General features: G+C 38.2%; 1 protein-coding gene across 1 annotated transcript in view; it reads right to left on the bottom strand.

Moving 5' to 3' along the window:
- Positions 1-15,040, bottom strand: part of LOC122797172 (threonylcarbamoyladenosine tRNA methylthiotransferase-like) — a 2,201,584-nt gene that overhangs the window by 2,168,587 nt on the left and 17,957 nt on the right. Inside the window, exon 2 of the mRNA XM_044065991.1 lies at positions 4,008-4,174. Coding sequence (XP_043921926.1) covers positions 4,008-4,171 — 164 coding nt within the window. The 5' untranslated portion in view covers positions 4,172-4,174. The remainder of the gene's footprint in view (positions 1-4,007; positions 4,175-15,040) is intronic.

Genomic DNA, 15,040 nt, shown 5'->3' on the forward strand with positions numbered 1-15,040 from the left:
GCTCTGAAGTGCTTGGCATCCAAATCTACCTTTTTAGTCAGCTCATCTTGAGCTGATTGACAGTGTGGGCATGTGGGAGGTGCCTTGAAGCTTTAGTACTGGAGTGTCCAACCCGCGGGCCGCATGCGGCCCTCAGAGCTCTTCCATGCGGCCCGCGACCCTTAAATTTAAAATGAATTTCACTTTTTTTCCGTGTCCGCGTAGTTTTGCTCTTCTGCGCATGCGCCAACTTTCTTTTTTTACGTTTTCCCCATACCAGCGTCTTTCCGCTGGTATGCGCATGCGCGAAAACACCGTTCGGGTGATTTTTGTAAAGAAAAGCTGCAGGAAGGAGCGCGATCTTACCGTAGCCGTACAGAGAGGATTTATTTGTGTTTATTCGTTGTGTACACGCCGACTACTACACTACAACAAAGGTAAGTTACAAGAGGAAGGCTCAGCTCGCTTTTCTATATTTAAGATGTTACTGTTAAATCGAGTGTAATAGAATCACAACTAAGTAATACACTCAGTGATCTAATTCCAATTCATTTATCAAAGTTCAGTCGATAATCTGCTCATCTTCTGTATGACTGCTAGTTATATGAAATGTTTCAGAGTATCTGGTATTGTGAAGTGATGTGGATCAGGAAAATAGAAACTTTTCAGGTAAATGACAGTGTTGCTGCTACTATTCAGTGGTAAAATTTTACTTAGTCAAGAGACTGTTAGTTGTTAGCACCCATCAGGAAGTTAATGGCTGACTTTTAAATATTTTTTCTCCCAGTACTTTACTATGGCAGTGGGCATTTCTAAAACATGCTCTCACCTGTTCTTTGCTCTTGGAGGAAACAAAGACAGCACTTATTTTCCTTGCAGTTACCTGGCGTTTATGCCTGTCAGCTCACAGCTTGCTGCAGTTTCCAGTTGTCAGTGTAGATTTACCACAGTGGTGGTCTTCAGTTCTGTCCTTGCTTCTTTGATCTCAGGTGCTGTTATTTGTCCCAGGGGACAGCAAGGCAAGATGACATTCTGGGCTTGTTCAGCTTTTTCACTGACAGCTTGGCTTGTAGTCTGGCTTGTATTGTTTTCTTATAAATGGAATATTTTTTTCTTTACAAAAATAAACAGTAACAGACTGTTCTTTGGAGGTTTCTGGGTTATATGCAGTACATAGCAGTTATTTGTGACACAGAACTTTGTTTCTCTCTACTAAGTTCATGCACAGTTAACAACAGATTGTTAAACAGTTTATTAAACAGTTTATTTACAGGAAGCAATTTTTCAAGTATCCCTAAAAGTAGTTAGCAAACAAACAGTACCACACCTTTGTGTATGTGTCTTTTTCTTTCTTGCATCACTTTGGTAGGGGATTGCATTGCATGCTATCAAAGGTCACTGTCTCTACATTGTTAAAGGCAAGACTTGTTATAGTCTGTGGGGGTTCACAAAATCCCTTTCCCAACATCTGGGAGGTACACAGAAGACCGCTCCTAAATGCTTGTGTGCAAAGCACAAAATCATAGAGAGAACAGCATGCAGAAACATTGTTTCTATGAAGTACCAAACAGCCCCCTTCCAACATAGATTTAGTGCCTGACTGTCCATAAGATAGTATGGTAAACTGCTGGTGATGGAGTCATACTCCTGCCTCCTCCCTCCTGTCATGTCCCACAAAGATCCAAGGTCAGATATGAGATCTGGTGTATTTGGGTCTTTATCCCACAATGCTACCAGTCCGGTCTGGCTGATCCCATATCATACCTCTGATACACACAGACTGAATGTGAGAGGACCCCGAACATCCCTGGTACCCTAATCTCTGATCACTAAATCTGGATTTAGAACTGCTTATCACAGCTTTCACTGAAATCCCTTAACCTCACTTAACATAAGATTTACATCGTGATATATCTGTAAGTCCGTCTTTAAATGGATTTACTTTAGCTTTAGCCAGTCAAAGAATAAGCTTATAAAACTGATTTTATCAAAGTGATGATGCACAGATAGAGGTTCTCTGGTTCAATTCTCAGATGGGGTGCCTTCTCTGAGGCATGTGCATGCCCTCCCTGTGTTCACATGGATTTCTTCTGGGTGCTTCTTTTCCTCCAACATTCCAAATATATGTAGTAGGTGGATTGGGCACCCTAAATTGGCCATAGGTGTGAGTGTGTGTACAAGTGTGTGGTGTGGAAGAACTACCATGGCAGGGCTAGCCACCCGGTAATGTGGCTGAACAAGTTTATTCTTCAGTTTGTATTTACCTATGAAAGTAAACAGTTTAGCACAGGTGTAAAAAATAATGCTTAAATGTATTTTTTTTAATTGTTGAATGACAAAAATAAAGCTGTAATGAGTACAAATAGCAATATGGATGATAATCTCAAAGTCTGATTTCTGTTTGTATTATGCATTTATTAATTTATTTATATTATTTATTAATTTATTTATTGTTCAAATTAACCTACAATACAGCCACATTAGTCCACATAAAGCAGTGTTTTTTTGCTCTTCAGGTAATGTGAGACCCTTTTTTTTTTTTTTTTGCTCTTCAGTTTTTTGGTCCTCACCTGCCGTTTGCCCCCAGACCATTTTTGTTAACCCAATGCGGCCCTTGCAACTGAAAAGGTTGGACACCCCTGTAGCTAGCTGGGTGTTTTATCAATGGCAGGATATAACCCATATAAATAAGGCTACCGCAGCAATGAACAATACGATGAACTTCGCCTGCCCACCTCAGGATGCTGTCTCTCTCAGACACGCAAATACACTCCTGCCAAGGAAGTCATCTCATACTTAGAAACACATGCACAAGCAGTCTCTCTCAAGTGCAAACACACATACACACACAACTACCAAGGCACCCATCAAGGATTCTCGGCTTAAGTTCTGATCATTCTCACATGCTTGGTATGCATCCCATAAGTAGGGCATGCAATGACATCCACTCTGGAGTGTGTATCACTTCCACAAAGCACAAATCTGCAGAACCCCACCCATGTACCAATTAAGCACCACAGGCACGTTTCTCTGATTTACACCAGGAAAATCATGCCTTGTGTGTGTGTGCCCCAAGCAACATGCGTAATCCCACTTTTCCCACCTGAGAGAGGTTATCAGAACAGTGTCTTCATTCCTCTCTCACCCTTGTCAGCACAATCAGGCACCAGAACTACTAACTAAATTCAGGTCACTGGAGTCTTATGTAGGAAGGCCTTTATTCCTCCATGCCACTGCAGCTGGCTTTACATCCTAACAAAACTGCAGGCTGACCACAAGTGATGTGTGACATTTTTTTAAGATTACCAGTTCTCTTCAAATAGAACGGTGTGCGTGTGTTCAGCAATCTTAATTTCTATGATGTATCTATACTACTGCATGCCATATGTAAATTTTGCTTTTCAGTGTCTTGCAAAATTTAACAGCAGTAGTGCTGATTAAACAAAAGCACCTGTGAAGCGTAGAAGTTCAATGACAGCTGCAGAAACAACAGACAGGAGAAGGGATCATGGCAATTTGTCAAGAAGTCTGCAGCAAGAAATGCAGAAATATTAAACCTGAGCACCACAAAGCATTTAGTTGATGTTCTGGTTATGCACTGATAACATTTTTACTAACAATCAGGTACTGATAACGTTTTGTCATTATAAAAAGCATAAAAATAATCATTGCAACCAAAACAAATCTTGACTACAAAAAAATTTGTTTTTCGCATAAATTCTCACTTTTTGTCTTTCTTTACAGCTGCACATTCCATTTCATCTTTCCCCATGAGTAATTTAACAAATGTTTCAGACACCCAAGGTACTTCTACAGCTTTGGCAGTCCAGCTGGAGGTCTACCACTCTCATGGGAATGATGCATTTGCAAAAACTAAATTGATGCACAAAAATTAACTGTAAAGTAGTACATGAATTTAACAAGAAAATGTCTTTAGCCCCCGAAAGAATGAACAATTTGCTTATTTAAGACTCAACCTTATCCAGAGAGAGAGAGAAAAAGAGAGGAGCAATTCATCACAAACATACCTGTCACTTGAAGGTGCCTCTTCATTCTCCTCCTGTTTGAATCTACTTCGCCTTCTAGCTTTTGGAACAACATCCTTTTTGGCAGTCTGACGATCATATGGTGTAAAATCATGTGCAGACACTATGTCCTCAATATCTTCAGGAAGATTACATGAACCAGACATTGTCTGAAAATTTAAGAAAATAAAACCCAACTTACTGCCATGACTGATGACATCAGGTTTACATAAATGGTTGATCTTAGACATACTCAACATGACAAAAGAATGCAGGAAAGATACAATATTTAATTCCAGCACTACTCCATCTGACAAATACAAAACAGATAAATCTAAAACTTAAATTAATTTTTAAAGTGAGCTGGTCTTTCTCTAACAATCTGCATTTGTGGCAAAGTCACAACAGCAAAGGTAAATATAAACTTTAGTACAGCCAATCAACCAGCATGTTTTTTGAGAGGTAGAAGGGAACAAAATTAGGTTTTGAGAGAAACAAATGCATAATATATAAGCATTTTACTGTAACCTATTAACCAGCATGTTTTTAGGTGGTGGCTGGAAAGAGCATTCAAAAGAAAACCCATGCAGACATAAAAAAAACTCGACACAGGCAGTGATCAGATACTGTACTGAAAGATGGAATGTTAGACCATGTATTTACTCTTCTGCCATTATTCATTTCTCCATTGCCGCCTTACTTACTATAATTAACATCCAAATATGGAATATATACGACACACAAAAACTTTAATTTATTACTTATTTCACATTTGTTTATCGAGAAAGTCCGACTGGACACAGGTCCTTTTTCAGTGGAGGCCCAGGGAGAAAAGCTCCACTTGTTAGCAGTAAGAATTACAGATTGCAATAAAATCATATTAGTTTATACAGTTAGAAATACTAAGAAAAGAAAAACACACTTTAGATTACAGGATATATACAAGTGATTGTAATAATTTACAAAAAACAATTGGGTAACAAAAATACAAAATATATGCTTGGACAAACATATTTGTTTTTGGTTATTGCTCCAACATCTTGACCATCTGTCCAGTTCTTTCTCCAGACCCAAATTATCCATTTGTTCCAAGAGCTCAGCGAGGTCCCTATGTTCCATCTGTTCCATGGTCCAGATTAGAGACTGAATGCCTATTCATTCCTCATTGTGACAAGAGCTGGCCATATACACAGGCCATCATTCTGATGGCGCAATCTCTCCATAAACTTCCCTTCTTGTGCCACACCTGTGATTTCCACTATTGCCTTCTATGGCAGAAATGTACATACATATACTACTATACACGTGCAACCCTAAAACATGGGACAAGACTGGCACAGTTGTAGATGCATTTGACAAGCCTTGCAAGTTAAAACGTGCAGCTTCCCTCCACCAGGTGGGAATGTTGGCAACCTTTAGACACCTCATCCAAAGACCAAGTTCACTACCTAGACCCCAATCATCTTGGCCAAAATCAGAGCTTAATCCCTCTTTGCTCTTCGAACTGGCAGCATAATGAAGAATTAAAATGAAGAACCAAAGTATCTTAGCTTCTTGCATTTAGTATGTTTCACCCCCAAAGTGACTAAGAGACTGAAGCATACGCATAATATTAAGGTAATCTTAAAATAAGAGTCGTGGAGAGAGAGAGAGCGCGTAAGAGATAAAAAAAAGAGCACAATTACACAGAAGACATCAGTAAGTTAAACAATGGTTGAGCTTGACACAAAAATGGGACAATGTAAGCCCACCGTAATTTGAAGATCTGATCATTCTTTAAATTGAAACACAGAAACATGCACAGCGAAAAAGTGCAACAGTGGTGGGTTAACAAAAGATGGTTGAGCAGCGAGGTAGGCTAACAGGCATTTAGGAAATAGAAAAACGTCCTGAGAAGTCATCCCTGAAACAACTGCATTTATACTTTCAGGGGAAAGACTAAATTTCGGAATTTAGAGTAATCTATTTGGAATCTTAAGTTAGCAAGGAAAGCAATCCATGATGCTGGACTAATCTAGGAGGAAAATTTTTTTCAGCTACAGATCTTATGAACGGAGAGGCATGTCAATAGAAGGGCATGATAAGTACTCGACCTGTGAATACACAGCAGTTCTAGTATGTAGTTTAGAGGTTAGAGACTGCAACTGTTGAGAAACAAGAGTGAGTTGAGAAATGTGGCCCCAGGCTATGACAGGTAACCAGCTTGACTTTTCTAAAACAAGACACTGATGCATCTAGGGATGCCAATGTCCCCCATTACTCAGTTCTCATTAACCAATCATTGAATATAGTGCCCTCTCTGGCAAGCACCTGTCCATACACATGCAGCAACTGTAATGTCCACACAGACACCTTGCTAAAAAGATACAAGACTTAAACAACATGCCCTACATGGATTGATTCAAAGTCCTGTTACTATACTCAGTACCCTACAGACAGCTAAGAGGCGACTTGTGCCTGATATACAAAGATCCACCATCCCAATAATGATAGATGCATGGCACATCAGCAAGTAAAATGGCATCATAAATACTTGGTTTAGGGATCTAAACCTCTTCTGCAACATCAATAAAATGATTTGGAGAGACGGGTATATCTTGCAACGGATACCGTTGCTATGGAACAGACTCTCCATCCACATAAAACAAAATTAATTTCTGTCCTTATTCTAGTGCAACTTTGATCTATGGATGAGAAACAGAAAATTTACCCGAGAACTGCCCCCCTGTACTACTAATGGACAGAGGCAGTTACTAAATGTGTTAACCCTTGCATGGGTCGGGTCCCTCAAATAATCTATGGTATGATCCCAGTTATTCAATTAATTGATCATGGGATGGATAAGGCCAATCTCTAACCAAATGAGACAGGTTAACTGGAGCACAAAAAGGGAAAATGGCTAGGCTTTAAAGGGCCCACAGGGGCAACTAGCCAAGTATTTACCAATGAACCTATGCCACCTACTATTGTATTGTTTTATAAAGTGACATATCTTATTGTCACAGCGTATACACATTACATGAAGAAGTGGGTTCTGTTCTAGTCAGACTGTATTCTAGCAATGGTATAAGCATGTCTAGTTTTATTGCGTTTTTAGCTTCAAAGTTCAATAAAATGATAAAATGTGTAGGCCAGCTTTATTTATTTTAAAGATTTATTACTACTATGTCCATATTATTAAAAAGGAGAGAGATTCTCTCTCTCTTTTTTTTTTTTTTTTTGAAACAACTTTATTTACCATATTACTGATCTGTGACAGGAGTCTGCATATATTGCCACCAAAAAGACAAAATAAAAACGTATTAGTTTTGACATAAATAATGATTTTTGCAATATTAAAACTATTATACAGAAAAACTGGTGTGTATTCCGGGCAAATTCCGAATGGTTAAAAACTGTAGGACGTGCCCCAAAAACTGTCTATAAAAGGGATACATGTGTAAAAAATATGGTAGAAAGGGAAAATGTACCCAATAATAGTGGGGAAATTACTAGATGTGCCCAATGTAAATATACACTGGAAACTGATGTGAAGTTGGAAGGGTATGGACACATTTATTTAAAAAGAAAGTATAACTGTAATTCAAAGGGGGCTGTGTATTTGGCTTTGTGTCAAGAATGTTCAGCATTCTGTGTGGGGAAGACAAAAGGTTATTGGGATACGTATATACCAGCATCTATACAGGATAAAGAAAAAGGGATAAGAATAATGCTTTCTTGAAACAAACTGAATGTTATTTACAGCATTACTTTACATTTATTATTAATGACTGTAGTGTGATCTCGGAGCTGGTATATTTAAAGAGTGGTGGTGTGGGGTGCAGGGGGGCTTGCCCCCCTGCTTAAACTGTTCAGGTAGGTTTTTTCTTTGGTTTATTTTTTTTATTACAGTTTCGATCTGTAATATAGATGCCAAAAACTAAGCATATGAGATTTGGGAGACATTAGCACTCAAGAAAAATCTTGATGATTGGATGGGAAATAGGAAATTCACCCTGGGGATTACCTCTGTGGCTCTGCTCGACAGGGGCACAGGAAAATAATTTTCTTGGGTGGCGGAAGCCAGGGTACCATTTTGCCTAGGCTTATATAGGCCCTAGGGCCAATAGCCTAGAACCTACCTTTGAACCTATGACCATGTTCAACAAGATCAGAGAGCAGGATCACTGCATGAGCTACTGGAACTTAAAAGAATTGCAGTTGCAATTAAGGGTTAATGCCACAGTGCTTCCGGGGTTAAATGATTATTATTCCATTAGTAGTGTGTTAAAACTAAAAGCTACAGCTGAATTATAGGCTCTCCAGTGGTGCATTTGGGAAAGTAGCTCTGGGGACAGTTTTAATGTTTTCTAAAATGTTTTTTTCCAATTGTCTTATTATATCTGGAAGTTAGTCTGGCTAATTTGAATGTGCACTTAGGAGTTAATATTTTTATTTTTCATGTTTTGCAGTAGTTACCATGGTTGTGGACTCTTTGAATGATTACATATTATAATGTAACAGGAAATGGTAGGACAATTGATTATCCAATCAGGGTAGCTGTGAGGATATTTAATGCATCTGTCTGATGCTGTTTGTATTCTGATGAAGTCCTGTATACTATTGGATGAAAGCGCTCAATAAAATTTTAATAGTGCAGTTCTTGGCCTTGTTCATTCAATGTTTTTGTTAAAATGAGTCTGTATACATTAACAATAAGAAATTTCACAATACCACTTTCCATTATTGTGTACCAGCATCGTACTATCATAACTAGAGTATGCAGATATTTTTTAATTCCTACCAACCTACATATTTTAGGCATCAATTTCGGCATTCTGTTGTATATATTTTTCCCCAACTGCACCATTTTTGCAAAAATAACATCGTCCATCTTTAAATAATCCCATTTTGATTAATTTTACTTTCTTTACAATATCCAGTACTTTACTTAAAGTTTAAACTTGGATTTTCCCTTTTTTGTGCAATTGCTTTTGGCTGCTTGTAAACTTAATAAGGACTTGCTAACATCTCAACAAATCTAAATCAGGACACCAAAACAACAATCTCACTGGTTAACATATGCTCCCCCAACAACTGTGTTACAGCTTTCTATAAGGATTCCTTAAACTCTGAACATCCTACATTCGTAAAAATGCATTTCCAATTTCTCTTAATAGCCCCTTCACATCTCCAACACCTCCTCTCTGCTTAGGAAAAATTATCCTAAGTTGGCTTGGAGTACAAAAGTACCTGTCCAAATATATTTAATCATTTTTGCTTCTTAGCATACCTAGAGGTATTATGGATTTCCTACCACCACTTCTTTAGCAATTTGTGGTTCTACTTTTTTTCCCTCCAGTGTTTTTTAAATCTCCTCTAATTGATTCTTATTAGTTATGTACTACTTTATAAATCTTCTTAATTATCACTTCCTTATCACAGAGAGAAACTCTATTCAAAATTAGGCCAATGTATTTTGGAAAGGTTACATTAGGCAAAGCACAGCCTATGGAGTCTTTTTCAGGGACTGTTTTTCAGATTTATTTAGGCTGTTCCAAACAGTGGACTTCTTGCTGTTTATTATAAGATTGTGTGTCCATAACTATTTCCACAGAAGACTGCATTTAGCCGACAAATGTAGTAATGTTATGAATGATGGGTTAGAACTCAGGATATTTATATCATTAGCAACACCTTGCTCTTGTAGCTATCCTCTGACAGTCTTAGTGTATATGCTACATAAGAAGAGCAACAGGGCAGGGAGAGACCCTTTTAGTACCTGGACAATGAATACTCCATTGTTCGATAAAGAATTCTGGAAGTAACTGTAGAAAGCTTACTTTAAAGATAGGAAGATAACTATACTTGCCTACCAAATCAGATTTATGCAACAGCAATGAGCTGCTTATGATTAACTGCTTCCAATGCCTTTTTGATGTGTAAAAAGCAGCAGCCATGCCCCTTTTTTATGGCTTTACATAATAATCATATATTGCTGTCATAGTATTACAGCCTGTTGAGGCCATGTCATACACAGAATGTAAGAATGTTTAACTGCAAATGACTGTATTTAAAAGCATGATATAAAGTGGAACTTGCATCAAACCTACAGTCTTAAAGTTATCAGCATTTAAAAGTAAAATGTGATGAAGTAAAGACAGAACAATGGTGCCATGTAAGTCTTCAAAGAATAACAAAAAAAAAAAAAAAAAAAAAAAAAAGCACTGTAAAGTAAATCTCATCAGTACATACAAAGAATGCATTGTTTAAGTGTACAGCCAGAAAAATTAAGTATAACAAGCAGCCATCTCAACATCCATTCATATCAGGTGCAGTTTAATCTAAAACACACTACAAATGATATAAACTATTGTCAAGTACCCTTGCAACCTGTTCAAATGATAATCACCAATGAAATATCCATTCAATGGTCCCTGGTAAGTTTGCTTGGATTAATCAAAGACAATACCCATACAGGTCCCCTCTTCTATCACAGTTCTAGCCCACCACAAACCCGCATTAGAAAAGTTCCCTCTGGTGGTGTATTCCATGGCATCAATACATTCCCTGTGGAAAAAACACTTTATAAAAGTCAGTTCATGGCCTGCTGAAAACTGTCTTCTGTGATCTCTTCTTACTTGAATTCCATCCATCCCACTTGCCCAATAATGTAGTACATCCAAACTGCTTTGACCTTAAATAAAATTTGTTATCGACCACTCTTTCTAATCTACTTTTTTCAGCAAGGCCTACAGAAGAAGAGCATGTACTCCAGATGTGGCCTTAGGGCCTTCAAAGTTAATAATCCTCTCTACCAACAGGAGTGTTCTACTGACCTCTGACACTTCATAATCTGTTTAAAACTGGAGATGATTCTAGGTCCCATTTTTTCCTTTTCTATTCTACTAGGAATAAGTTTTTTTTTTTAACAGATATTTTTTTCTGGGCTTGCTTTTCTAGCACTGAACCGCAGCTGCCACTTAGTATCCACAACTAACATTATTATGCCTACAAATTACCATTCTACTCCCTACAGGGTACATTCCTCTAATGAAGCCTAAATAACTTGGGTTGGGAGGGTGGCCTAATGGTCAAGGTGTTTGCCTTACAGACACAAGGTGCAGGGTTTGAGTCTCACAAGGGATAATTGGCTAGGCTTAAAATGGCTCGCAAGGGTAGTTAGCTTAGTATGAATCTATGAACTTGTCTTAACTCCTGCTTTAATACCGGTATCTAAATGTTTACTCATCCATATACATCTACCTCTGTTCTACTACAAATGCTTGTATATAATATATTCCATTTTAACACAATACTGTCATTATACCAGTGTGAACATACACCTTGATATGCTTTTACGTAATGTGAACGAATGTAATTTGCTACTATCTAATGCTGCACTGACAAAAGGTAACACTAATGTTTAAATTTATCCATGTTAGTGTGTATTACTGTACCAATGGAGCTCTTCTTCCTGGGCCTCCACTGTAAAGAAGTTCAACACCCACTCAGACATCTCTATGTCAACAAATAAATAGAAAGGAGTCTCTAAAGATTTAACCTCACTAACTGCAAAACAAATTTTGCTGCAGCAATTATCACTGCAAAAGATGAATTTGTTCTTAAATCCCACTTTAATATTGGGCACTAATTTGCTACACAGGAAAAGACCCAAGAGTGAGCTCTAGGGCACCAACTGGTTAGGAGCTCTTCGTCAGTCAGTTTCCTCCCTGCTACACTATGGTCTCTGTTTAGCTGACACATTACATTCCCTCCCCTCCATTTTTCCACTCAATTCTTAGTTTACTGGATAGACAGCCAATCTTGTCTCCACATCATTTTCTAAACCCATTCCCCTCCACCAAGTTTTCTGTGTGGTGAAGTCCAAATACATCACATCTTCTATGATGCATCTGCCCATTTAGTAATGATCCAGTCATAGCACTAGACCAAGTTTGGAGAAGACCTTTATCGTACACAGCCATGCTGTTGTCAACCTGCTAAGCAGTAAACATTAAGCAATTCAACTAGCCTGGCATAGAAAATTTTCCATTATTCTTCCTGGGCTACAACTGAAAAATTACTGCCCTGCAAACTGCCTTTCACTCTGCTGGACCCACTCTTGTGCAAGGGAACTATTGCTGCCAAACTTCAAAACCATACCACTACCCTGGTTTCTAGTGAAGCACTGCACATTTTGTCAGAGACTGAGTAGACACTACCATTAACTAATTCAGTTCCAAGAAAGGTACATCATCCAGTACTCACACATTAAGTCCCATAATTCCAGAACCTAGAAAGATCAGTCTATCTGTCCACATATTTTCACGCAAACCTATTCTACATTCTCTAAACAGTCTGTGTCTTTTTGTTTCTTCATAAATAGCAATGCAGTGAACTGAATTCAAGATTTCCATTTTATATACTATTCCCTCAACTCCACCTCCCCATATCCAAACTTTCTAATAAGAAGAATCTGTCAAATACTAAATTATGTACCTCAATATATCTAGAATTACTTTGCCCACACCTTGCTCTCCATCTCTTTTTATAATGGCTCCCTCACCTGTCACAAGATCATGACTGCCTTTTCTAGACCTCCTCACAGAACCTTTATTAAAAATGTCCTCCCTTTTATTGGAACTAATTGGGAGACATCATAAAACTGATCTGTTCACATAAGACATTAAACGTTTATGCATATCTGCATGAAATAAAAGACTAATACAAGACAATAAAGACTCGTTTGATGGGTATACATATTACAGTAATGTGCATGTGTACTAAAATGCTTACTACATATGTACCTGTTTTACTAAATTTTAAAGAAATCAAGTTTTTTTTTTCCTTTAAGGCACCTATGTATTTATGTGCCACTAAATCACAGATTTTCTTTAGAAAGTTAAATTGAACCTATGAACCTACCACTTTCAGCCTGGGCTTCAAACCATAGCATGATTTTGTCTAAACAGGTGAATGCTTCACAAAGAGTTGGACTATCTGGAGTAGATTCATCATCTGCTGCAGACTCATCACCTATGTCAGACGCGTCAGTTCCTGTAATCACAGATTATAGAATTTTATCTTCCACTGTTTGAAATCCAGAATCAGCTGCATCACAACTAAGCCATTTAGTAACTTCTTTTTCTTAGTCTGAAAACCCTGATATTGCTTCCACAATATGCATGATTTCTTCAAAAGTTGTTTTGTTGGTGGTTGATTATTTTCCGATTGTTCTTTTTGTGGGAAGAGTGTAAACCAAGCTTGTTCTAGAGTGACATTTTTCAATTCACTCCACAAAGAAGAAATCGTAACACAGCATCTTTTAGGTCTATATTTTTATACATTTGAACACTTTCTTCACTGCCATCAGTTAAAAGCAGCTTGCATAACAATTGCTTATGGTATAACTGCTTCAATATCTCTATTACACCTTGGTTCATTGGCTGGCAACATGCAGTAATATTCTGTGGCAAACACCACAACTGTATAAACTCAGTGATTCATTTAAAATGCCGGAAGATGGATGTGATGGTACACTATCAAGCAGCAACAAAACTTTTTTCTCTTTTGTTATTTTTTGCAAGGTGGTTTTCTTTTATGGCTGGCGCAAACACATTAGAAAACCAGTTGATAAAAAGTGCACAGTCATCCATGCATTTTTTGTGACATGTATTTAACAGGCACTGAGCTCATGCTGAGATGTTACTATGGTTTAACAACTACATAACCGATAGATACCAGTCAGTTTGTTAAATGGCTCTCCACTTTTTCTCCCTCCCTTCCTGTCAATACTGATGCTCCACAAGGCTCAATTCTCAGTGCTCTACTCTTTAATATATTCTCTAACAATTTACATAAATCCTCTGAGCAAGCTTCCCTCATACAATACACTGATGATTCTATCCTAATATGCATTTCCAACAACCTAATAACATCTTCAGAGAATTACTCAAGAAGCCTTTAACACCGTTGATAGCTTGCTACAGGATGATCACCTGCTACTAAATCCAAAACATTTTCCTTAAATAATGTCATAATTTTAGTTACCCCACATACTAACCTAATTAGTAAGACAATTGACAACAATCTTAAATTCTATTTACATATCTACAACAGTAGCAAGAAAACCCATAAAAAACAGGCACCCTACACATAGAGTAAAAAAATTCTTTACAGAGTCTGCCAAGGTAACTACCACATAGGTTCATAGGTTCATACTAGGCTATCTGCCCTAGGGCATTTGTAAGCCTAGCCAGAGTGTGTTTGGCTTTCGCCACCCATTTTAAATGAATTTTGCTATGCCCTTTTTCGAGGTTAGTATACTGTGCCTCTGTCTAACAGTGACACAGAAGTGATACCCGGGGTAAACCTACGATCTCCCATCCACTCATCAAGATTCCTCTTGAAGAGAGTCAATGAGGGACTCTGCCTAACCTGGACTGGGATTTTATTCCAGAGTGAAGGGAGCCTCTGGGTTATGAATCTGTCCCTCCAGCATGTCCTATTTATTTCAGTGCTGAGGTTCGTCTCTCGAGCGCGTAGCTCGATGGGATTTGGATTTTCTGAGGTGCAGCATGTCCATTAATTCCGGGTTGGACATGGCTTTATACGTCAGGCACAGATCACCTCTGAGCAGGCGGTATGCCACTGAGTAGAGCTGGAGTTTCTTTAACTGGGCAGCATATGGCATCTGTTTGAGCCCTTTGATCCTCTTGGTGAGGTACTTTTGGGGTCTTTCCAGTTGCTGCAGATGTCTGGTAAGGTACATCCCAAAAGGGGCATTGTACTCAATTATGGGCCTGATGAGGGATGAGTAAAGAGGCACGATGACCTCCCTTGATCTAGATGTGAATCCCTTCATGATTAGGTGGGCTATATAAAATGTTTTTCTAACCACTTTGGCCAAGTGGTTGTCAAATGAGAGACTGCTATCAACTTGGGTCCCCAGGTCCCTAATTACTTCTTCTGTACTTAATGGATTACCACCTATGTGGTAATTTGTGGGCACTTTGTTTTTTTCAAAGGGGAGGACTATACACTTTTTGGCGTTT

The sequence above is a fragment of the Protopterus annectens genome, chromosome 3.part0, assembly GCF_019279795.1.
Source record: "Protopterus annectens isolate FY-2018-M chromosome 3.part0, PAN1.0, whole genome shotgun sequence".
Lineage (NCBI taxonomy): Eukaryota > Metazoa > Chordata > Ceratodontiformes > Protopteridae > Protopterus > Protopterus annectens.